We start from the raw sequence: 23,747 nt of genomic DNA, 5'->3' as shown, positions 1-23,747 counted from the left end.
GCCCTGCTGGCGCGGCTTGAGCCAATCCTTTTCCAGGCCTGTGCCTTCCCCGGGACCAATCAGAAAGGAAAGGCTCGGAGGCGGGAGGCCAGCCTCGGTGATGGACGGCGCTTGCTGGCCAATCACCGCCGAAACCGGACGGCTGATGCATCGGAGCGGCACCCAATAGGCTTGCGGCCGAGTGGGCGGGCCCGGCGTCGCGGGCGCTGCGAGCCCCCCGCCGGGTGGCCGAGGTAAGGAGGGGAAGATGGCGGAGTGAGAGGAAGAGGCGGAGAGGCCGGGGCCGGCCGCGGCCCCGCGGCCTCGGCCGCGCTCAGGTGAGTGCGGCGGGGAACGACGGCCTCCGGCGCGGGACCGCACCCAGCCCCGGTGCCTGGTGCCCCGTGCCCTGATTGGGCTAGGCCCGGGCGCCCGCGCACCCGCCTCCCCGTCCTGCTCCGTGATTGGGCTGGGCCCGGGCATGTTCGCGCCCGCCGCTTCCTGAGGCGCGCTCCGCCCGCGGCCCCGGGCCGGATCGGTGAGCGCGGCTGCCCGTCTCGCCCGGCGGCGCGGCCTCCGCTCTGGGGTGGCCTCGAGTGGGTGTGGGGTGGAGGGGGTGTCTGTGTGGTGACGGCCGGCGCCCGCCGGGGACATCTGCCGGGGCGCGGGTGACGGGGGTGGGAACCGGGTCGGTTCGACCCGCCCGCCGCCCTGAAAAGTCCGAGTAACTTCGGAGCTGGGAGCGGGCGGGCGGCGGTGCCGGGCTGCAGCCGATGGCCGGGAGGGAGAGCCCGTTTCCTGCACAGCGATAGCCGACAGCCGAGTCGGGGACTGCCGAGAACGCGCTCTCGGTGAACAGCTGCAGCTGACGGCGTACGTGGAGAGGAGAAACCGAAATGTATCCTCCGAAATTAGCCCTTTCGTCTCCGGCTACAGGCATAGCGCTGGTTATAGTTACGCTTCTGTTATCGTTGTTATTCCTGGAATCTGCGTGCTAGATGGATGTTGCTAATCTGCTAGAGTAGTTGCATCCTCTTCTGGTGTCTTTATGTCATACTGACACAGGAGTGCACAAAGGGGATGGCTTCCAAGTCGTTTGACAAAACCAGAACGTCTGAGTAATCTACAGCACAAAATAAGTTCATGGAGAGTGGAGAGATTATAGTGGAAGCGATTGTAGCCTTATGACTTCGTGTGATTGTTGATAATAAGGTGAAAAGGACTTTACACATGATGAAAGGTGAAGCTGTTACTAAAAACACTACCTCTCCTTTCTGCCTTCGTAACATGCAGGTCAGGTACGCCCTGAATTTTTCAAAATTATTGGAGGTATTTTGTACTACAGAATGGTGCTTTGTTTAAATTAAAAAAAAAAAAAAGAAAGCAGGGGGGACTTCTTAGTTGAAAGCAAAAGGATTACTGTTGCTAGCGTGAGATTCCTTGTGTTCTGTATTTGATAATTAAATCTTGAGTTTGTTATAGAATTCTAAATGACTGCATTTTCAACGTGCTTGTCAGGTAAAAGTAAAAAATTGAAGTGGTTAAATGAGAAGCACAGCTTTAGATCTTGTGGAGGTGAGGCATGTTACCTTACACGTTCTGAAAGCAGTAGCTGCTTATGAGAAAAATTTCCTGAGGAACATTTTAGCAGTTTCATGTGCTATATTATTCATGTAGTAACAGTAATAGCAGCTTATGAGCAACATAACATTAAGGCACAGCATGCTGCTTATACATGTCTATGTATGAATTGTTAAAATATGCCAGGGGATTTGCCTTTGGCATATTACATATAAAGATAATTCTGCTTTATATTATCATTACAAGAATAATAAGCAAACAACTTTCTTTCATGTGAAGTTGTACACTATTTTAGCAGTAAGTAAATTCATTTGGATTAATATTCTTGCTTTGAACGTGCAAGAGCTGTGAGAAGTAGTGTCTTATAAAAAAAAAAACACCCCAAAATCAGAATTTTCTGTTACCCTGGTATATGTCAAATTAACTATATGCACTGCTGTACAATCTTACCCACAGTGCTGTGAGTCTGTAGTGTGAAGATTTGCACAAAAAGGCTAAGCATCTTACAATGCTGACCTGTCATTCAGAGGTGTCAAAAATTGTGGGCCAACTAAGGCTAAAAATTCTGACCAAGTCTGTGAAGAGTCTGAAGTATCTCTTGAACACCTCCCACATTCATTCTTAAAAACTGGAAAAGGAAGAATGTTTGAAACCAGTCCTGACATGCCAGAGGTTATGTGAATGCAAGATGCGAGGGCCCGCACAGTCTTTGGAGGATAAAAAAAAAAAAAAAAAAAAAAAAAAAAAGAGGATTTCTCTGAAATGGGATGTGGAGGAAGGGCTGTTTCTTTGCCTGAACAGTATTCAAGGAATAGAAAGCTCAGCTGTAAAACAGTATTCCCTATTTTCTCTGCTGCTGTAGGAAGTACTGTTATAATGTTGTACCATCAATGTAGCAAATATCCATTGGAAACCTCATAGGAGAGGAAGGTGATTTTATTTAAAATACGAAGTGAAACAAAACGCTCACTCAGGCTTGCAATCTAAGTGGCAGAAAGTGTGTAGTGCCTGAGATGTCTGTCCAGCAGCCAAGCACCATAGCAGGGGTATTTAAGCTGTGTGTCCAGCAGTCTGGTGCTATGTTGCTTGTGTCCAGATATTAAGTTCAGGAGCCCCTGTAGCAGACAATGGACATCAGCTTGGCAGGTCCTTATGTCTTCTGGCCTCTTCCTAGGTTGGCAACCGTTCTAGATTTCAGATATGCCTTTGTGTACCCTTTTGGAGGTGACAGTGGTCTGTGTCTCTGCACTGTCCCACTCTGTGGATTATCAGTGTTCTTTGTCTCCAGGTCTGGGTGTCTTCTGAAATTGCAGGGGGATGTGCTGGGGTCTTGATGCCGTTAACACAAGCCCTTTTGAGAACCCTGTTCCTGCTCTACATTCTTTTTGGTGCCTCAACACTTAGGCACTCCCTTTCTTTCTCCAGTCACACCAGTCTTAGCCTTTCTATTACAGTTCTCTACATTGCCTCATAGACTGGGTTTAGATGCCTTTTTAAAAGTTACCTAGAAAGTGAAAGAAGCACGAAGGCAGCTGATTTTTTTGCAAGACTGTAAGCTACTTCTATTGTATTTTGCATTTATGATTTAAGCTTTTGTCATTATCAGGTTTCCAGGTTAAATTTGACACTTTTTAAGACATCAGAAAGACCTTAGTGGACTGTAGGGCTAATTTTGCTTTCTGTATCTTCACACATCACCACCACATTTAACTTTCAAGTTTTCCTGTCTTGGTCTTTCTACATAAACCTGTTTGTAGACCTTTCCTTTGTCACATACTTGTCAGCCGGTGAAGAGAAGAGGAATCATATTCTATGTCCCTGTTAATTCTGCTTATCTCCTGGAGTATTTCTGTGTGCGTGTGAGAGAGAGAAAGGTAATATTTCAGAAAACTAGATCTGTTGGATCTGACCTGTTGCTGACCAATGTAATTAAAACTAAGGGTCAAAACAGAGTGTGAGGGGTGGGGTGAAACTTGGTAGCATAGCTGTATGCTATTCATTTTAGTATAGTTTCCAATTCCAGTGTGCTGATTATGTCAGAACACTGACTTCTCTTCCCCCCCCCCCCCATTCGTAATAGGGCATGTTGATCTATGTGAAAAGACAAATATGCAATTTTGCTGGTAAATTTATGTATTATATAGTTCTTCATCTGTTTTTGGCTTTGAAATTCCTGAAGTTGGCTGTATCCAAGAAGTTGTCTCTCTGAATGTGAGATTTAAAGTTCATGGAAACTAACCTTTAGTTACAGTAGAGCAAAAAAAATATGAATGGGCAATAGGTCAAAACGTAATAAAAATAATATTTTCTGAATTTTTAACAGAAAAATATTAATACATATAATGTTGAGTTTTCACAAATATTTCTTGTTCCAAATCAATTGATTGTATGTTCAGTAAGTAAGGTATGAAACAAGAAAAATAGTCTTTTTTTTCTTTTCTTCATAATTTTCACTAGATTTTAACTGTAGATTTGATATTGTCACCACCAGTTTCAGTGCCTGCTAATTTTCAATAGCCTTGATTCATATCCAGTTGCATTTGCAAGTTCTGTTGGTACTAGTGTGAACTCTGCTCCCACATAATCTATGAAAGTCAGATAGAAAATGTATCAAGCAGAGTGGCTAAAAACTGGGGCATCCAAAGTCAGCAAACTTGTTAAAATAAAATTTTAAAAAATTGGTTAATGACAGCTGAATTTCCGTATTGGATGAACCATCCCTTTGTATGAGTTGCTTTAAGTGTCACCTGCTTCTTTTTTATAATAAGAATTAGTGAATAGTTTAGAATAAGTGAATAAGTGAAAGAAAATCCAACTTTCCAAAGATTGGCATTGGGAATTGTTTCTATTATGACAAGTAAGTTTGAAAGAGTACCCGATAACTTCCTTATCAAATGAATTGTTTTGTGAATCATTTGCTGTTGGTTCGTTGATCTCTCAAAGTCACATAGTGCTTGGCAGGTTCTTGATGTAGGAAGGGTCAGAACTGACAACATGAGAATGGAATAATTATCCTGAAATGTAGGGTTAGGGATTATTTGAAAACTGTGGATTTTCTGAAGGTGCAGGTCCCTAGTGCTTGAAGAAATGCCGTGTTGTGCAGGAGGGTGGAAGCTAGTAATACTTTGTTGAGGATACTGGGAGTTTTTAATAATTTAAGTTCTGTGTGATGAGATAGTTCTGCTTATAGCAGTCCATTGTTCTTCCAGTCAGGTTGTCAGCTCAGCGTCCTTGAGAACAGGCATTATACTTCCTTGCTACAGTGTTTTGTTATTAACAGGAAAGAGTTTCTTGCCTTACTGGAGACTGAAATTGTGTCTGTCTCAGTTCCTATGAAACTGAAACGTGTGTCTGTTGATGATAGCTTACCATAACAAGGTTGTTTGTCTTCAAAATATGCACAATTAAAAAGTCATTTGGGTAGTGGTGTATACTTAATGCTCCAGGTGTAGTCCGTCGAGCATGGGCTATAGGCTGTTCTCAGCAAAGTAGAAACCAACAAATTCCAGGGGAAAAGGGAATTCAGTACTGTGTAAACTACATTCTGTGGAGTGAATCACACATGATTTTACTCCAGGAAGCAGAATGGTTTCTGAACAAAAGCCTTTCAGGCATGTTTTGGGTGTATGCTTCTCTTCCCCAGCCTGTTCTTAGTTAAAGTTTGCCTGTCCTGGGTATGGAAACTTGCGCCCAATTTGCTTGATCATCCTTTCCCGTAAAGTAAAGGAAAGGGGGTAGGTGTGATCATTTGAAAAAGTAACATTAGCCTGTTTTATGTAGAATGTCTAAAAGTGTTAACTAGTCCCTGTAAGGTACAGCTGATCTTTTGTGTCTTGTGCAGATAATCATGTATGATCTGAATAGCTTCCTAGATGCAAATTTAATTTCTTTTGTTCATCTCTTTCTCTCTAGGCTCACTGAGGGGAATGTGGATTGATCAAAAATAACAGTGAGTAAAGCCATAAGGTTATTTAGGTACTAGATATCAGGTACTAAACTTGTCAAGTTTGTTGGTTGATTAGGCTTTTTCTTCTCTCTTTTTTTTTTCTTTTCTTTTTCTGTTTTTTTTCTGTCCAAAGAAATCAGTCATTGAGATTCTAATTTTTTGTAGGATACTTTCAGAGAACTGGAATGTTGCCACAGTGTCAGCTTTCAGCTTGGGCTTTGCTTGAAAGAAACTTTGGTTTAACAATATATTCTAGCAGGAATGAATGCTTTTAAAGTTATAAAATTCCTGTCCCATGACGTCATTTTGCTCTGCGAAGAGGCACTAATTGTGTGATTGTACTAACTTGGAGTAGTTATCTTAAAAGTTGTATTTGTTAAACAGTAGGATTGGAAGAACTGTAACATAACCAAATTCATTTATCAAATACAAAAAAGTACATTCAAAATTCCTAAGGATGACAATCAACTTCTGGAGTTTTGATTTCCACCCCCACCCCCACCCCAGTGAATGAAATAAAGATATTCTGGTAGTCAACAGAGTGTTATATTCTGTTCTCTGTTTTGCCACAAACCTTTGGCATGTTTTGTTGCAGCTCTCCAGGTCTGTTTTTCCCCGTCTTCATAACAAGAATAAGATTTTCCCAACAGTGTGAGCATGGATGGTCAAGCTCATGATCAGCTGAAATACTTGAGTGCCTCAGAGAGAAAGTGATGGTGACGAGTGCTGTATTTCCATTTTCATGATCTCCTCGCTACTTCTAACATAGGAGTTGAAAATTGTCACTGGAAGATTATTTCTGAACTTGATCAACTAAAGGGTTAAGGTAATTAGAATGAGATGAGAAATACAGACAGAAAAGAGAGGAAGGGGTTAGAAAATACAGTGTATCCTCATGTTCTTGTATGTGAGAAAGAGACACCAAAGAAAAAAAATTCTCTTTCACATCTCTGTTGTAGTACAGGAGAATGATAATAAATGTTTCTGGCACTAGCTATGCAGGAGCGCACTCATGTTACCTTCCAGTGCAGGCTGGCATCAAACTTAAAGCAGAAGAATCATGTCTTAACAGCTACTGTGACTAGGCGGTGCCAGGTGACTGTCACTGATGAAAGGCCAGGAGATCACTGACAAGATAAGTTATTGAAGTATGTCTACACTGTGGATAAGTGGGGAGAAATGAGTAAGAGTAAGTACCTAATCTGTGTGATCTTACAGCTGTCATAAGTGCTTTTTTCCTCTACAGCACTGACAGTTTCATAGTTAATTAGGTGATAGTTTATGGTCTCTCTTTGAATTGTGACTGGCTATAGCAGAATACACTCTCTCTGTGTGCAGTGTGCCTTCTGGTGCTACCTCAGCGTTGCCATGCTATATGTTGGAGCCACAGTTAAAAAGCCCCATAGCTAATTAACACTGGTATATATTTTGATACATTGCTTCTGAGTAAGCATATAGTTCAGCATTTCTGTAGTATTTCCTTAGCCAGCTTATGGACATCAACAGTTAGATATAAAATGTTACAGAGCAAGGGATTATTGCAGTTCATGAAGCCAGCTAGTTTTGTCCATTGGAGTCAGACTTTTAAAGTAATGAACCAGTGGACATTTTAATGTTGAATGTATTTTATTCTGATTCCTAAACTACCTCTCTGGTTTTTTTATTTTGGAATTCCAGATCTTCTCCTGACATTCAAGAAGGTGGTGATCCTGTTGCTTACTCATAGGCTGTGAGATGTGTATGTTCCTCTTCTAGCAAGCTGAATGAACAAAGATCTCTCCAGTTCCTCTTTCAACCATTTTACCCAACATTTGATCCACCAGACGACTTCTCCCACAGAAGTACCCCACTATTTTATCAAGGCTCGAAAGCAGAGTAACAGAAATCAGCATTTGTTTCCCTGAAGAAATGTCTTCTGTGCCAGCTCTTCATCCAGCTTTCTGCATTCTGTTTTAAAATGAGAAATACTTTGTAATCAGATGCAAGTGGAAGCTGGTGTTCTTCACTGATACCTCCTTCTTCATTTTAGGAAGGTTAAGTACTTCACTGTGTCATATTGGAATTCCTAGCAGATAAAGTGTCTGCATGCATTGGTATGTCAGACTGTTTTGACATGTGTGAGAAGTTGCGTCAGGAAAACCAGAACATGTTTTCTGCTCTGATATGAGGAAGAAACTTACCAAACGATTGGGGACATCCCATACAGGTATTTTCTAGTTCAGGACCCAGGCTTGACTTTGTAGATAGATGTCTTGATGTCAACTCACAAAAGCAGCTAATGCACAGGAACAAATGCAGAATCACCTTGTCTATAGTGTGTAAATGCATCGTCCCAGTCTGTGATCAAAATGTATATTTGCATGTGTAAACCTATGTAAGTGCTGGGTATGAAGAGCTTTCACCAGAAGGAGAAATAACTCTGCACCATTTCATTTTTAGCAAAGAAAAATGAAGCTTTAAAGACCTCTGGGGTAACAGGATAATGCTTAGGTTTATGTTAAATCATTCCCTCCCTATGGCTTTTTATGAATCTTTAGCAGCAAAAGGAACAAAAACATTCTATGGTAGAAGAGTTGGGGCAGAACTTCTTTCTTTATTACAGAAATTAACTTCTGGTGGGGTGGAAGAGACCAGAGGTATAAAGTTGCAGTTTATCCCCTTAGCTTCCTTGGCACAGCTTCAGCTTTTCATAGTGCTGATGGAATCAGCTTTTTGATTCTTCTGTGACTGAGAACTGAGATGATCTGTATGTGTCCATCATCTAGGTAGAAATAGGCCCAAGAGAATGGACTGTTAGCCACATAAGAGGGATGAGTTGAGAGACAGCAGAAATACTTAGGATGGGCCTTTTTCTAGTTCCTCTTATTCCTTCCCAAACTAAGGCGCAATCTGTTGTTCTTACGTTTACATAAGATTCTTTGTCTCCATCATTTGTGATTGTATGGATTATATAGGATGTTTTCTGTCATTCTGAGATGGGAGTGTATATTGTTCACATGCTCCCTGCTATGGTATTGTATATGGCAAGTAAGATTTCTTGGCCTAAAAAAACCCAGAACTGGGATATATATTCTATTCCACTTCCAATCTGGAGCTCTTCTTAGTGCACCTTATTCCAAGCTTGTGATTTAGAAAATGTGACTTACTAGCTTAAAATAATATTTTCAAATCTGGATCAAATAAAGGTATATAGGTTCTGTTAATAGGTTTTGGTAGATAATAGCATGGTTGGGAGGGGGGTGGTTTAGATTTCTTGTTTTTTAATTTTTTCGTTTTAGAAAACTGCTGGAGAGAGCCAGACAGCCTGAAAATGGCTGAAAAAGCCAACAATTGAAATCCTGAAATCTTAACGATAGATTGCAAGCGCAGCATTCTGGTATTTAAAATGTGGGGACATTTTATGGGACCAAGTTCCATAGCAGAGTAAGGACAAGTGTTGATGTTGATCCTAATCTTCAGAGTAGAGTTGAGTTAAGTCTGTGTTTAGACTTGCATTGTAACAATAAGATTTAATGACAGCTTTACCCATTTCAGACACGTAAACTGAGGAATGGTGGGCAAGACACTCCGTATCAAAATAATGCCAACTGTAATGAGTAGAGAGGTGCACTAAAGTTGTGTGTAACATTGTGATGAGCTGTGTGATAAGAGTTACATTGATCTTGATGAGGCAACCACCAGTTTTAAGAACATAGGATTTCTTTGCTGAATATGGTCTGAATTTTCTGGCATTGGAGGCAGCTAGTAAAGCACACTTCCTTTTAGGGCCTCCTTATGTTGAAACCAATGGGATTTAACGTAGATGTCTGTAGAAGCAGGATCCATCCCTAAGTGATGGAAAATACTGTCAATATCATAGGATTATAAGTGGTTGGGAGGTGTCTGGTATAAGAAACATCTGATTTTAGATCTGGGAATTTCCTTTTCTTCCCTCTGCCCATACTTAGCCTTCTGACGTTAGAGCTAGCAGTTGTTTCTTGCATAGCTTGATGATAAAATATTTGGGAGAGAGGAAGGTGGGGGTTTTTTGTGTGGACGTGTACAAAAACTAAGAAATTGTTTGACTGGAGAGTAGATACTTTAAGCTCTTTGATTTCTTTTTCCATAGGAAAAACCCTCAACATTTTGTAACCCTGCATTGTAACAAAAAAATAGAATTGCTGAGTTTTCCTGACTCCTATCCATGACAATGTAACAACATTAAGTTTCAAGTTTAATTTTTAGAATATAACATTTTTAGCAGGGCTAAAGATCTATGGCTTTCACAGAAGTGATACTCCAATAGTGCATGCCCAGAAGACCCCCATTGCCGTACCTTTCCAGCCAGCACCTTTATAAAACTGCTGTGTTAGGAAATGCTGCCTCAGCCTACTTACTTTTTCTTGCTCCACTTTTTCTCTATGTTGGTTGGAAATCTTCCCATGTGAAAGATTACAAAAACAAGGGGCATGTGCAATAGATCATATATATATACATATATATATTTTAATACTTGTGGACAAAATGATGTTACAAGTTGTTTGAAAACAACAAAATCACCAATGTCTTCCATTTTGAGATGTGTATAGTTCCATAAGCATTAGTGCTTTGTAGCAAACTGTAGTGCCATGTTAGGATCAGTGCATGAGCCTAGTAGTATTTTTACAATTTCAGAGTGACAAATTTATTAATAAACAGTGATGATAATGTAATTAACAATAGAAAGGATACAATAGAAATGTCACAAACATGGTCTAAACATGCAGTATCCTCCCTTTGACAATGGCAACGCTATCTTTACAAATAGAATGCATTCACTTAATGGGCTTCATAGAATCATAGCTGACTTTTTGTTTTTAGTCTTATCTGTCCAACTGCAATAGTAAGCTAGAGTACATAAGTGTTCAGAATTCTCATCTCCATCACTGGGATTCTTTTCTATTTAGTCTTTGTTGAAGGTGTTTTCTTCCATGTGCAGCATTTTCAATTTTATTATTACCCATCCTGTGATATACTCAGAAAAGTATGAATGTGCTAAGGAGTTTGTGTGCATTTTGTACACATCTCTGCTACGTTAAGATCATTTACAAAATCTGTTAATTAAGCAATTTTTTTCTTCAGATCTGACTATATAATTTTTATAACTAGTTAAAAATTATCCTCCTTATATAACAAGTTAATGGTTGCAAAATGCTATCTGCCAATTGTGCATAGAAGACTTATCCATTATTGCAGGAATGGGGAACCTGTTTTGGCTGAAGTCCTATTGAATCTTTTAACACCTTTGGTGGATCCTGCATTTACATACATCTTAATGTTAATAATAGTAAGAGAGAATATAATAAGGTCAAGGGCTGTTGAAAAACAACATTGCAGACTGTATCTGTGCAGCAGGCTATCTCTAGCCTGTGGATCAGAGATTCCCCACCCCTGTATTGTTGAGAATTCAATATCCTGTATTTTAGGTAACTTCCAGTATTGCTTTCCAGCTCTAAGCTCAATTTTAATAATTTCTGTCTCTCCCTCTGCTTCTTTCAGAAGGAAAGTTTAGAACAGGGGAAGTCCAAATGATTTAGCATTCAATGGACAGCTTGGACTGGTCAAATAAGAGACTGGTATGATTCCTGAGATGTGCAATGCTCTGTGGATGGCATCCTCTGATTTCCTAGGAAAAAGTCTTTTATTTGGTGCCAGTGTTGCTCTTCACCCATTTATCTCTTTTACAAGAACAAAATTCTCTTTCAACTTAGAGAGGATACTGCATTGTTTTTTCCTGAGACCTGCCTGTAAATGGCTGTTAGAGGGAGGGAGGGAATGGGTAGCTTGGTTTTGTAATTTTGATACGATATATCTCTAAAGTAATTAGTCAAGAAGCATGTACTTTGGTGCAAAACCAGTAATCTGTGCAGAGTTATTGTATGTAACACGGGAAAAAAAAGCCAAACCCAAACCAACAACCCTCTGCATCTAATACATTTCCAAGAGAATTGGACAGGTGCGCCATTTACAGCAGACCTCTGGGGGACCTGCGCTGAGAGTTAGGTTAAATTCTAAATGGAAGTAGCTGTACCATTGAATAAAGTAGTTTAGTGCTTGGGAGAATCAATTGAAAAATACCTCTGAAACTGGAATGCAAAATAGCACAGTATGTAGGGGGAAGAATCCCTGATGCAAACAAAGCCATAAGATGATTTAATAAGAAAATAGAACTTTAGTAGCAATAACTGTTTTGCATGTGATAGTAAATAACTTGCATTAGCAAGACTGTACAGTAGAGTAAGTGGGTAATAACCAAATAAGTTTGTGGAGCTCTGTGCTGCAGGGAGTTGCGTGAAGAGTCTCTTCCTGAGAAGATAGGTGAATTCCTCTTATGTTCCTCTCATTGGAGGGAATTTGGCACTTGAATACTTAGTTAATGAAGCTGATTAAAAAAAAAAAAAAACAAAACTAGCTTTGTCACATGTCTGAAGCACTGTCAATGAGTGCTGGGGGAAGGGCAGACAGTTCTTTTTGAAAGGATAGCTGAAGTTTCCCTATATTTTGTTCTTTTTTTGTAGTCTAGCACTTGCTTTATTTCTCAGAAGAAACTAAACCCTTCCAAATACTGGACTGTGAAGAGAACCTGATTCTGAAGTTAGAAGCTTCTATTGTGGGAAGTACTTTTTGTTTTCTTTGTTTAAAAAGACCAATCTGAGATGGTCTTTAAAAAAAAATAAATTAGAGAACACTTGACACTCAAAACATTTCTACATCCCAAGCACAATTGTAGAATTCTAAAAATGTTACTTTACAGCAAAAAATAATTTTAGCCTTGCTAAACACTCTGTTTCAGACCATAATTAATTTCTCTTGATACCTGAAGTTTCGCAGAGGTGAGTACTGTGAAGCCTCTGGTAACGCAAAGGGTTATTGATCTACGGCTGTAGCCTCTGCACCCAGCAAAGTATTTGCTGTCAAAGGGTTACATAAAAGAGCCACAGGAGTTCTAAAAAGTCCATAGTTTACACTGTTTTCAATGCAGATATGTAATGTATAGAGACAATATGGCCCAACAGATAATAATGTATTCTGAACAGAATTATTACATCAGAGGTTTAGATCTATCTGGCTGGATTTCTTCTAGAAAGCTGAAGTAATTTGGACTGTAACTTACAGCTGAACAGTGGCTTTTAATATTTCAAAATTACAGAGGTGAAGCCCTTTGGCTCTTCATAAGTTGATAATGGGACTGTGAGGGCTGTGAGCATTTTTACAGTATAAAGTAACCAAGATAAGCTTGAGAATGCCTAAATTAATAGTTGGCTAATATGTAATATGTGTATGAAAAGCTAATTGATCTGGAAGGTTGTAATCAGCTTAAATTCCAGCTATTGAATTATTGATAAAATTGGAAGCTGGCCATAGGGGACTTTAATTTGATTGTTATCTGATTACATTAGAGAAATTGTAAATTTATTCTGGTCTGTGGTCAGCAAGTACATCTACATAATAATGAAATAATAATGAAAACACAGTCATGTTCATACTTCAGAAGTATGAAATTTGTGGCTTCAAGGGTTTATTCATTCAGAGAAGCGGGGGAGGAAATCAAGACTGATGTAGCTATCTGCATATTCTTCCCAGTTCAGACTTTTTATAATGATCTGTGTTCTACGGGCTACTAGACTACAAATTACTATTCACAGCAACAAAAGGAATCCCTTTGCCTTTCAGCTCTTGTAGTATGGCATGACTTTTGCTCCAACCCCCTTGATTTCACTGCTTCTAAAACTAAGTGGAAGTGTTAGATGCTATCATGTTCAGTGTGGGCTATCAAAGGTGTAGTGACCAGTACTGACATGCCTCCTTTAGCAGTACTAAACCCAGATGATACAAGTATATGCTGTTTCCATACCCAGTAGTGCTGCTGCAGAAGGTCTAGCCAGTACTTGTGTTGGGATTGCACCTTCAGGAATTGCATCTTCTGCAACTGAGGATAATTGTCAAATTTAGGACAAAAAACAAAGTCTTGCAAAGACACCTTGATAGTACGTGAGAAGAAATTGTACTGAGCTTCAGAACACTGACACTTTATAGAAGGATTACATTGTTAGGAACTGGCACTGTGGTTTTTTGGGCAGAGAAGGGAAAAATATGGAAGAGAAGAACAGTTTTTGATGGATAACCAATCTTAGAAATAACTGCTTACTGCATCCCTAAGAAACTGTCTGGTCTTCCTCCAAAAATAATAATCCTGCTTGCTGTTCAGGTACACAGCTGCATAGTGGCAGTTCAGGTTAGATTTCATTGGATTTCTTTCACTGAATGATCCAGCATTTTGCCCCCATAGCGCTTTGACTGGCACACAAAAGCCAGGAGTTGAACCAGGGTGTCTCGTTTAACAGTGCAGAACACTAACCATGGATTCTGATGCCTATTCCCTTTCAGTCTCCTCTACACTTTCTCCAGAGTTTTAGCAAAAGTGTTGGTGTTCATGATGTAAGCAGAGCGTGTTTCTATCTCTGAACCTATGTACCAGGTTATAATATAGACAGATTCCCTAAGGCTTTACAGCATCTAAGGTTAAAGATAAAAGGTAACTTACTGTTATAACTTGCTGTTTAGTGTGTCCTTTGTAAATCCTGTCTGCTTCTCTCCGCTTCCCCTCCAAACGAGTGTGTTTGCAGGTCAAATAAAAGGTGGCTAGTTTGTAATGCCTTAGGCATGGAGAAACTGAAGGAAAGCGGCACAGGCCCACAAACCAAATCTTAGAGCTAGTATTCTAATTATGCATGATTCAAAATGTCTAGTGTAACGTAGTTATTACCAGTAAATTGAGATATGCATTTATACATAATGAAGCAATAGGAATTAATATACCAATAGCTTGAACTTCCTGCTTTGATTCTCAAATTTTGTTTTTTTTAGAGAATGTGCTGCCTCTGTAGAGAAAGGGGCAGAATGTATAGATAGGGACAGAAGCATGGCACCAAAACTGTAAATCAGGAACCAGAATCAGCAGAACTCGCCTTTATAACCTCTTGTCTGGTTCATATTAGTGCCCTGAGCATGTAAAAAGCAGGGCATGAACTAAGCATGTTTAGGGGCGAGATGAGGTTTCTCACCTGCTGCAGCTGTAGCAAGGAAAAGGGTGCAGAGTTTCTTACAAGGTGCAGGGGGGAGCAACTGATGGAAAAAAAAAAACAAAAAAAACCAACAAACACAAAACAACACAAAAAAACAAGTAACAGAAACCACAGACTCAAATTGAGTGTAGTATTTGCCAGACAGTAGCTAATAAGCTTGGGTGTGGTGAGAGAAATTATTTGGAGAAGACTGAAATTAATAAGCACAGTACATATATTTCAGGTGTTGAATAGCTTTTTAATAGACAGTATTTTCAGGTAACTCTCTAGCCACATAGGCAGCTGTACTGAAGCATACTGGTACCAGCCAGCAATAATGGCACCTGCAGGAATGAACCTGAAAATACTGGTAATCTTGTATATTTTTTAAGTTCTTTAAAGAGATTTTTTAAAAACAGAAAATGAGATTTGATCACTGAAGGTCTTTATCTTCTGCAACACAGGTTGCAATGGTCTTTTTTCTTTATTTTACTTATTTAATAAAAGGGAATTTGGGTGCCATCTTTCTGTAAACTTTTAGTGTGTTCTCTGTAATCTTTCCCAAGTCTTTTAGTGGATAATGCAGTGAATTTCTGCTGGCAGTTTGAAAATGACATAGAACATGTGGCATAGCCTACGTCACTAATACTTTTCCAAGTTTAAACTTATATTCAAACACATAGAATACTAGCTTGTTACTGCAGAATTCCATACTTCGAGCTTAGCTTAATTTTGTAGGTGGGCTTAACTTGTGCAGAACACTTCTCCATGTACAGAGGCTCAGTCCTCTTTCTTAAATAGAAAGAGGAAGCATCTTGGCAGAAGAAATTGTGTGTCAAGTTAACTCCTGTTCATAGTTCATAGCCAACCATCCGTAAAGCACCGTGATTTGCGTTTAGAATGGGGGTTGCATTTTTCTCATGAATGCTCTTTCTAGATATACAAGAATTGCCAAATGAAGATAGAGATATTATAGGAGAAGATAACTATTTTATGGTATCAGAAGTTAGACTACATGAAATCCTTTGAGCCAACTTCTTCAAGCAAAAAGGGAACTTGTAAAATAAGTTTAGCCCAGTGGTTAACCATGGTCACCTAATTCTTAGTGGGTATTCTTTAGTACACTTCACATGGGTTTAAACCCTGTTAAATATATTTTCTTTTGTGTGATGAGTAAGCAGTTGTATCCTTTGTTAATGCTTATTGCCTTCAATATAAAACCTGGGGAATAAGCTACTTCAGGATGTCAGTGAAGACATCCTCCTTTTGAAAAGTATGATATAACAGCAAAGGAGAAGTATTAGTTATAGATTATTAAAAATTACCTTAGTACTTAAAAAACAGGCTAGAAAATACTTCTTATGCTGAACTTCTGATGGCATGCTCACATGGATTAGAGGAGGAAATTATTGGTGTCACTAGGAACTATGTACTCCCATTGCACATATGTTTTTACATGGTAACAGTGGAAGAATGTCTCCCTGCAAATTCTGATGTTTTTCCAAAAGGCAGCTTGCTTTTATATCTATGCATCTTTGAGGATTTCAAGATAAGATTTTATTCTTTTGACACTGTAAAGAGGAATTGTTTAAAAATGAACTTGGAAACTCTGCACCTGTATACAAATTTTTTTAGCAATAAAGCAGCACAGGCTGAGAATGCACTAAAACTGGATGTGTCATTTGTTCAGAAGACAAATTAACCAACCTAACTATACACTCCACTTCTGAGGTGTTTGTACTTGGCATACCTTTGTCAAAGCTTCACAATTTGAGCTAAACTAACACATGCTGCTGGCTATCTGCTCTGGGTCCAGCTGTTCTGGCAGACTTCAGGCACAAGAGCCTCTGACTTCTTGGAAGGCAACTAAAGAAAAATTGTTACTCCACTCATACCAAGATGGACAATTTATCAGATAAAAGCTTCAAGGGTTGTTTTAGATGGTAGCAGAAAGCTCTGTTGCTTGTATAGATTGTCTAAAAGCAGTAAGCCCCTGAGAAAACTGTTTCATATATGTGGATTGTGTACTGTTTTGGCAACTACATTTCTGAAAAATTCCTTCTGTGGTTGGCATGTCACAACCTGCAGCGAGGCACAACTTTCCTTGCAGTTGCTGCTGAAAGCAGTTTTGGGGAGGGCTGTAACACAGCAGCATGACACCACCTGACAAGGACTGCAAAACTGGTTATGGATTGCTAACCCTTATGGTAGCTTACAGAAGATTCACAGTATGATTGTTACTTCAGTAGCCTGTTCAGACACCTTAATTGTTTCATTTTCTAGTTGTTTTTGTCTTTAGATTCCAGAGAAGACAGCTGCTGGTTAGCTAACATAAGAAGGCCTGACCTTGAGACTTGCTTTCCAAGTGGTTGGTCTTCATTTAAATAGAGAATCCATCCCTCTCACACAAGACTGGCCCTGGCTGCACTAAAGCTAGAACACATCTCTCAAGATGCCTAGTTAGAGGAGATTATGTTCTACACTAGAATAAGAAAAAAAACAAATATTCACTGATCAGTTGTAGATTAAGAGGAATTTGAATTTGGGACAGCCTGTGGGATCAAACACTGAAGCTTTCAGGAATAAAAGTTTATAAGCATCATTTAATCAAAATGCACCCATAGGTTTAAGTTGATATCTCAGTAAATGTTCATCTCAAATTACTGAAGATAATGCATTTATTTTATGTGGCTTGCTTCTTAAAACAATTTACTTAGAACACTGTACTGCTATGAGTGTCAGCAGGTACATCAGGCAATAGTCAGTGCCAAGAAAACACATCATTTGACAAACAGACACAAAGGACCACAGCTTGACTCAACAGAGCAGAGGTCCTCTCAGTTCCAAGATCAGAGAAATGTAGTTTAAAAATTTACCAGCTGTTGTTTAGCACATACTCAATATTTGTTTAAATCCATGCTAAATAATGTAATATGAAGAGCCATTAATTTAATGCTTCATCATGAACCGGGACCCAAGCAAGATAAACTGATGGGGTTTTTTTCTGCAAACATAATCTAAGGAAAAAAAGGGGGCTTGTGACTCACATGATATTACTGGTTATCTGCACAACATATATTTCTGAATTTCAGCTTTGTTTTTATTTTAAAAGTTTCTTCTTTACAACTGTAAAGATAATATAAAGAAAATGTAACTGACAGCTTTCTTTTCCTTTTAGGCATAGACACTTAGCTAAATGAAGCAAGACAATTTACACTGTTATACACAGTATAGATATAAACTATATAGCAAGAAACAGTCCCTGTGCAGAAACCAGAATGAAAGGGCAAAAGTGAATAGTCTCATATCAGTCATGTTTCTTAGACTGATGCAACAACAAGGCTGTCACTTAGAAAGTAACACAAAAGTGAAGTTATACAATGGAAAACATTTACCAGAGACGGAAGATGCTTGCACAAAATTAACTGGGGTCTTGTGACTCAGCTCAAGACCAACAGGCCCTTAAACGTAATGCAGAAGTCACTGCAAAACACAACTGTATTTCAGCATTAAGAACAAAGAAGTTTTTAATCAAATACAGCAAATCCAAACTTTACATGCATATAGTGACAACTGTTAAGAAGAACCTTACAGTTACAGGTTCAGGACAGAGCTCATTTTAGAGAAGATAACATTTACTATTACAGGCAATGAAGCAGATCTTACAAGAGTGTAATGCTGACTTCAGGTAGTTACTGCACTCCCACCTGTCAAATTTGTAAAACAATAAAAATAATTTAGATAGCATACAGTATTAGAATTTAACAGAGAGAGTCCCTCCTCTCCCTGCAGAATGGCTGTTGCTACTCTATGTTACTGCTTAATCAGAATTAACTGAGACAACTCGGAACTCTCAACCAAAAAGCAGCACAGTGAACATTAGTAGTAGTACAAGTACCAGCTAACCACCTAAAGCCTCTGAAGGGGCTTGCAGTGAATTTTGTCTGTTCTGCTCCAAGCCCATTACAAGAGTTATTTTACAAATAAAACAATTAAAACCATGAAATACATGGAGACTGGCATCAGCAGCAACAGGGAGTGCAATCTGCCAATCATATATGCAAGTAAGGGAATGGCAAATTGCATCACTGGAATTAAGTTGATCAAGTAAGTACAATCCTCTTCAGGCTACTACAAACAACTACTAAACTTTAAAACATCAGCCCTTTAGGGAACAAAAGGGAAAGGTAAAGGACCCTTAATCTTCAAACTAAGAATTAGGGATATTCTATCCCAATAACAAGGGGTAAGTAGTATTCTTTCTTTTCCATCAAATTACTTTCTAGATGAATGGGTTCTGCTTCTTTCCAAACAAAACAGAAATGCCAACAAGTACCCATTAGGTATTTTTTATGAAACATCTTGATTGGCCAAGTGAAGGCAGCAAGCAGATCATCACAACTTAAGCAGAGCAGTGTTCCCACAATTGAGCAGAAGACTGCTCCTTGGTTTCACAGCTTCAGCCCCCGAAAGAAAGGCTCAAATCTGTTAAAGGCAGTTGCTCACAGCCTAAGCTTCACGGAGCTGCCAGAACTTGACCCAGTCCTGTGCAGCCATGGGGCTGCACTTCCAGAGGACTTGGCTGGCACATGGGTTGCGCCCAAATTCGAAATCCAAAACCTTGTGCTCCAGCCAGCATTGTGCCGTCCACATGCATGCACTAAGCACACTGTGCAGTTTCTATGACATGCTAGCTTGCTCCTTTTGCAGGCCACACACACAAGCAAATCTAAAAGTAGTAATCATTTAGCAGTGCTTCACATACCGGATGCAGCTAATGAGCCACTTGACCAACAGCTAGCTGCCATTAACACTGTATCCATATGAAAAGGTAGGACAAGAACTTTAGATCTCTGTAAGAATGTTCAATTTATAATAGCTCCTCTTGAATATCATCTTGTTAGTACGTTTTGTACGGTTCCAGAAACCTGATTTTAGTATTTCAAAGGCTGTTTTTCCCCCTGAAGTCACTAAAGAGAAACAAAGTCATAGTTATACCATCTCAGAGAGCGATGTGCTGCATGGGTGAGCTATTCATTTTTCCAAGCATAACTTCAGTATGTCAGATTTTCAGGTGTTCCCCTTGGAATGAAGGGATGCGCTTAAGCATTGGTTCTTTCCATACACAGATAGAAGCAACAGATCAACACTCAAACCTGTTCTGGATCATTGTTTCATCACAATGAACAAATTCAGCAGAGATGCAGAAAGAACTCCATTAGTTTTTGAAGATGGCATATTATTAGTTGACTCTGACTATTGCGTATCTTGGCAGTAGGCCGTCTCCACCTGACGCAGAGCTCTGCCTTTCTGCCACATTATTCTTTTGTTCCAGTTCCTCTAGCTTTTTCATCAGCAATTCTATGCGAATGTGGGCCTTCACAAGCTTTTCTTTCACCTAGAAAAAAAGAGAAATAAGAGTATTAAAACTAGAGAAAAGTGTCCTGACACTGGATCTTTGAATGATCTGCACCCCACTTTCAGTGGCTAAAGAGCAGCTGACTTTCAAGATGGAAAACTTACCAGTCTTTAAACTCTAGGCTGCATGTCTAGTACAGCCAAAACTGGCACCCAGATCAGAGGCCTGAGCTACAAAGAGGAGATAGATGAATGTGTGCCAGCATAACCCCTTTCAGAGATGTCTGGAAATACTCTACTTAAGGAGACAGTTGCTGGAGCCTTACTATGATCAATCCAATCTTTCCTAGTTAACTCGTTACAAGTTTTTACACAGCCAGAGACCTTCTTTGACAACATCTGGACAGACTGTTTCACCATTAGCTTAGGAATGCACGTGGAAAGTCCCTCCAAAATGCCATTTCCAGAGTTTGGGGTTTAAGTTAACACATCTAAAGCATAAGAATAAAATCCTGCTGACATTATGTCTCAAAAAGCAGAGACCAGATTCTTGCACTAGTTCTAGTCAACAAGCAAACTCTCCACAGTCACATAATTTGTGTTTGCAATGAAGTGCTACCATTTTTTTTAACTTCAGATAAATGTGTCTCAACTTTAGAAGTCTTGCCTGGATAAGATTTTTGCATTTTAACCTCACCTGACCTATAAAAGCTCTCTGATCTTATGGTAAGACACTAGAAGATGACTTCAAAGAGGACAAAACTTAAAAAAAGTCACAGGCCCATTTCCATGCTTAGAACAGAAACCAAAAAAAAGAAGAAAAAGTAAGGAACAAGCACGCACATAAATACTGGATACACTGGCTGTCTCCTACACACAGTTACTTTATTTGAGCTACAGGACAGACAATTCACTAAGTTAACAACTAATGAAGTTACAGAAAAGAACATCCAATTTAAAACACCAAAACCAGGATGTTCTACTGTTGTCTCTGAAACTACAAGGAGGTTCTACTGTTGTCTCTGAAACTACAAGTAAATACCGCCATGCTGTGTTGAGCTTACATAGGCATAAATACAACTGTGCTAGAATCCCTTTCAAATTAACAAATGGCTATTTTTTAAATTCTTCAACAGTGGCTTATCAATTCTAGGGACAACACAAGTAGTAATACTGAGGTGAAGTCTGCCTAAATGATTCTTGGGTTTTTTTCTTTTCAAAGTGTAGAGATAAAAGGATAACACACGTTTGCCAGAAAATTAGCTAGAACTGGATATGTTTTGCAGATAAGTGGTTCTAGAAAATGTTTTGCACATCCCATGCGTTTAAGTCAGTCATTATATTATAAGTCAGTATTTTCTCCACCCTATGCACTTAAAAAAAAAGTGATTGTATTAATATTTTTGGACTAATATCCAAAAATATCAGCATTTTAAAAATATTTTCCATACAACTTAATGTAGAAACCTTACTTCCTGCAGTTGTTTCTTTAAGGTCACAGTAGGAAAATTCACCTTAGAAGCTTCTATTATCATTTGGTTTTTTAAGAGATAACTGGAAAACAAAAGGGGAAAGGAAAAAAAAAACCAAGGAAAACAGTTAAAAACCCCATAGTTGCATTCATTGTTTAGACAGATTATTTAAGATGATTTTAAAGCAGATAAAAAGTTGTTGCCAGAAATAGTCAATACAGTATGAAAATATTAAAAACATAACAATGATTTTACTTTGAAATCATAAGATCCTCTCATCACCAGCTATAACTAATTTACAGTTTCTGTAGTCAAGTTCTCAATCTATCATGGAACTACTTTGATACCTTACATTAGCTAAGTGAATCTGGAACTGAAGGAGATTTCAGTATTGCAAACAACTAAATTTAAACCTTGACATTACATGAAGACACTCAAGAAGTGCAAGGCAAATCAAATGGAGTCACACCAACACAAACAATTTAAGCATAGAGGATATTAAAATCCCACACCAACATGCTCAGTCAAAAGTAAAGCTGCTTTTATTACTGTAGATTAGTTGTACACCCTGTTGTAATAACTTACAAATTCCCATGAAATCATTGACCGTAAGACTACAGTATACTCACCAGAAGATCCTGTCCTTGAAGAAACAGAATAAGCCTCGGAGATACGCCAGGTCCTTGGAGGCAGAATAAAGAATGAAGCCCACAGTCAAGCCACATAACCGACAGGATAATGCATTGTAAGCACTAAAAGGAGAAAGACAAAAATACTATTAAACAGAAGCTTCTGAAAACACGGATACTACATGCTTGTCAGAGGACATCAAATCTTTGGTTCTGTCGAGCATGAACATAAGAAGTTGGGCATGTTGTGCAATAAGTAATCTCTGTAGTAAGTGAAGTTGCAATTAAGGAAGAAAATACATCTCTTATTATCACAGAGTGGTTTAGGCTATACTACTTAAACACGATTTAACTGGTAAAACAATGCCTGTCCGGGTCACAGACGTGAAATTTCTTCCTGATAAAACAAATTATTGCCTCGTGCTAAGGGGGGGGGGGGGGGGGCGGGGGGAGGCAAGTCTTATATAGAGTACCCAGCCCTTACCATTTGTAAAATAGCCTTTAAACATAACTTAAACAAACTACTGGTTCTGTAAGTCCTCAGGTGATATTTACATCCTTCCCATCAGACTAATGCCAGAGTCACCAAAACCTGTTGCTAATTGTAGGCTTGTGAATAGAGCAGCAGGAGTTATTCGTTTTCAGTATTAAACAAAACCCCATAAGACAGAGATGTTTTTATTTAGGCAACAGACCTTTTAGGGAAGGAGCAGAAGGAAGAGACCTAAAGGCTAGGCTGTCTTTCACCGCACTGCTCAAACGCTGCTCTCCACCAACAAAGGCGAGAGCGGCAAAACTTTGGATTTTGACAAAACCGAAAGCTACCTACCTACAAAAGGTTTCTCCACCCGAAATGACGAGGCACGGGTACTAGAAGCACTTCGGGGTTTACCGAGCCCCTGAGACACCCCGGAGGGTCTCCAGGCTCCCTCCCGGCGTCGCAGAAGCCCCTCTTTGCCCCCGCAATTCACCGCCCCCACCGTTCCCGGCGGGCCCGATGCGGAAAAGCGAAGAACTAGGCGAGCTACGCACCACCCCAGGAGGGCTCCCTCCAGGCCGACCATCAGCGAATCCTCCCAGGCCACGTCGTTTGTGACTTCTGAGGAGAAAGAGAGACCCGCTGAACCCGAAACACACACACAGACCCCCCTCGTCCCCCCCAAAGCCCGCACCGACCTCACCCCGGCCGCCCCCTCAGGCCCGGTCCCCGGCCCAGCCCTGCCCCGGCGGACGGGGCCAGGCACACCCTTCCCCGGTCCCCAGGCCTCCGGGCGGGCACTGACTGAAGCAGACGAGGAGGCCGAGCCGCTGCTCCTCCTCCGCGCAGAGGTGCAGCGAGTCCCCCAGCACGGCCCAGCAACCGCGGCACTGGAACACGGCGCAGTCCTTGGGCAGCGGTCCCTGCCCCCGCGGTGGCGACGCCGGCGGCGACCGCAAGACCCATGAGGCGCCGTCGGGGGACGGCGGCTCCTCCACAGTGATGAGCCCGCCGCCGGGCTGCGCGTCCTGGAAGAGCTCCCGCAGCCGCGAGCGCAGCGCCATCTTCTCCCGCCCCGCGTTCGAGCGCGGCGCCCGCCTTCCCCCGCCTCACGGTTGGGGCGCGCTTCAGCAGACCTGCCTTGCCATTGGGCAGCGGGTGGGCGCGTCGACCCTCATCCCCCGAGGCCATTGGGAAGTGGGCCGCACCGAGTCTTTCCGT

At 40.4% G+C, this 23,747-nt stretch overlaps 1 protein-coding gene and 1 long non-coding RNA gene across 3 annotated transcripts; one reads left to right on the top strand and one right to left on the bottom strand.

Moving 5' to 3' along the window:
- Positions 1–191: 191 nt before the first annotated feature.
- On the top strand, positions 192–16,277 carry LOC142032260 (uncharacterized). The gene is made up of 4 exons (XR_012650791.1): positions 192–317; positions 5,473–5,509; positions 6,102–6,332; positions 7,184–16,277. It is a non-coding gene; the product is annotated as an uncharacterized LOC142032260 (long non-coding RNA).
- A 1,471-nt stretch (positions 16,278–17,748) lies between these two features.
- Positions 17,749–23,611, bottom strand: OIP5 (Opa interacting protein 5). 2 transcript variants are annotated; one of them, XM_075030715.1, is made up of 5 exons: positions 23,332–23,611; positions 23,081–23,147; positions 22,049–22,171; positions 21,420–21,501; positions 17,749–19,987 (listed from the first exon to the last, which is right to left on the bottom strand). In XM_075030715.1, exons 1-5 carry the CDS (start codon positions 23,588–23,590, stop codon positions 19,832–19,834), a joined length of 687 nt encoding a protein of 228 aa, XP_074886816.1. In that variant the 5' UTR covers positions 23,591–23,611; the 3' UTR covers positions 17,749–19,831. The 2 variants fall into 2 exon arrangements, with proteins under 2 accessions (XP_074886816.1, XP_074886817.1); XM_075030716.1 differs by having other exon boundaries at positions 21,462–21,501.
- Between the last annotated feature and the right edge of the window lie 136 nt (positions 23,612–23,747).

Source organism: Buteo buteo, chromosome 6 (assembly GCF_964188355.1).
Source record: "Buteo buteo chromosome 6, bButBut1.hap1.1, whole genome shotgun sequence".
In the NCBI taxonomy this organism is placed as follows: Eukaryota; Metazoa; Chordata; class Aves; order Accipitriformes; family Accipitridae; genus Buteo; species Buteo buteo.
Note: the sequence above shows the minus strand (reverse complement) of the source record. Positions and strands in the feature narration are given on the sequence as shown.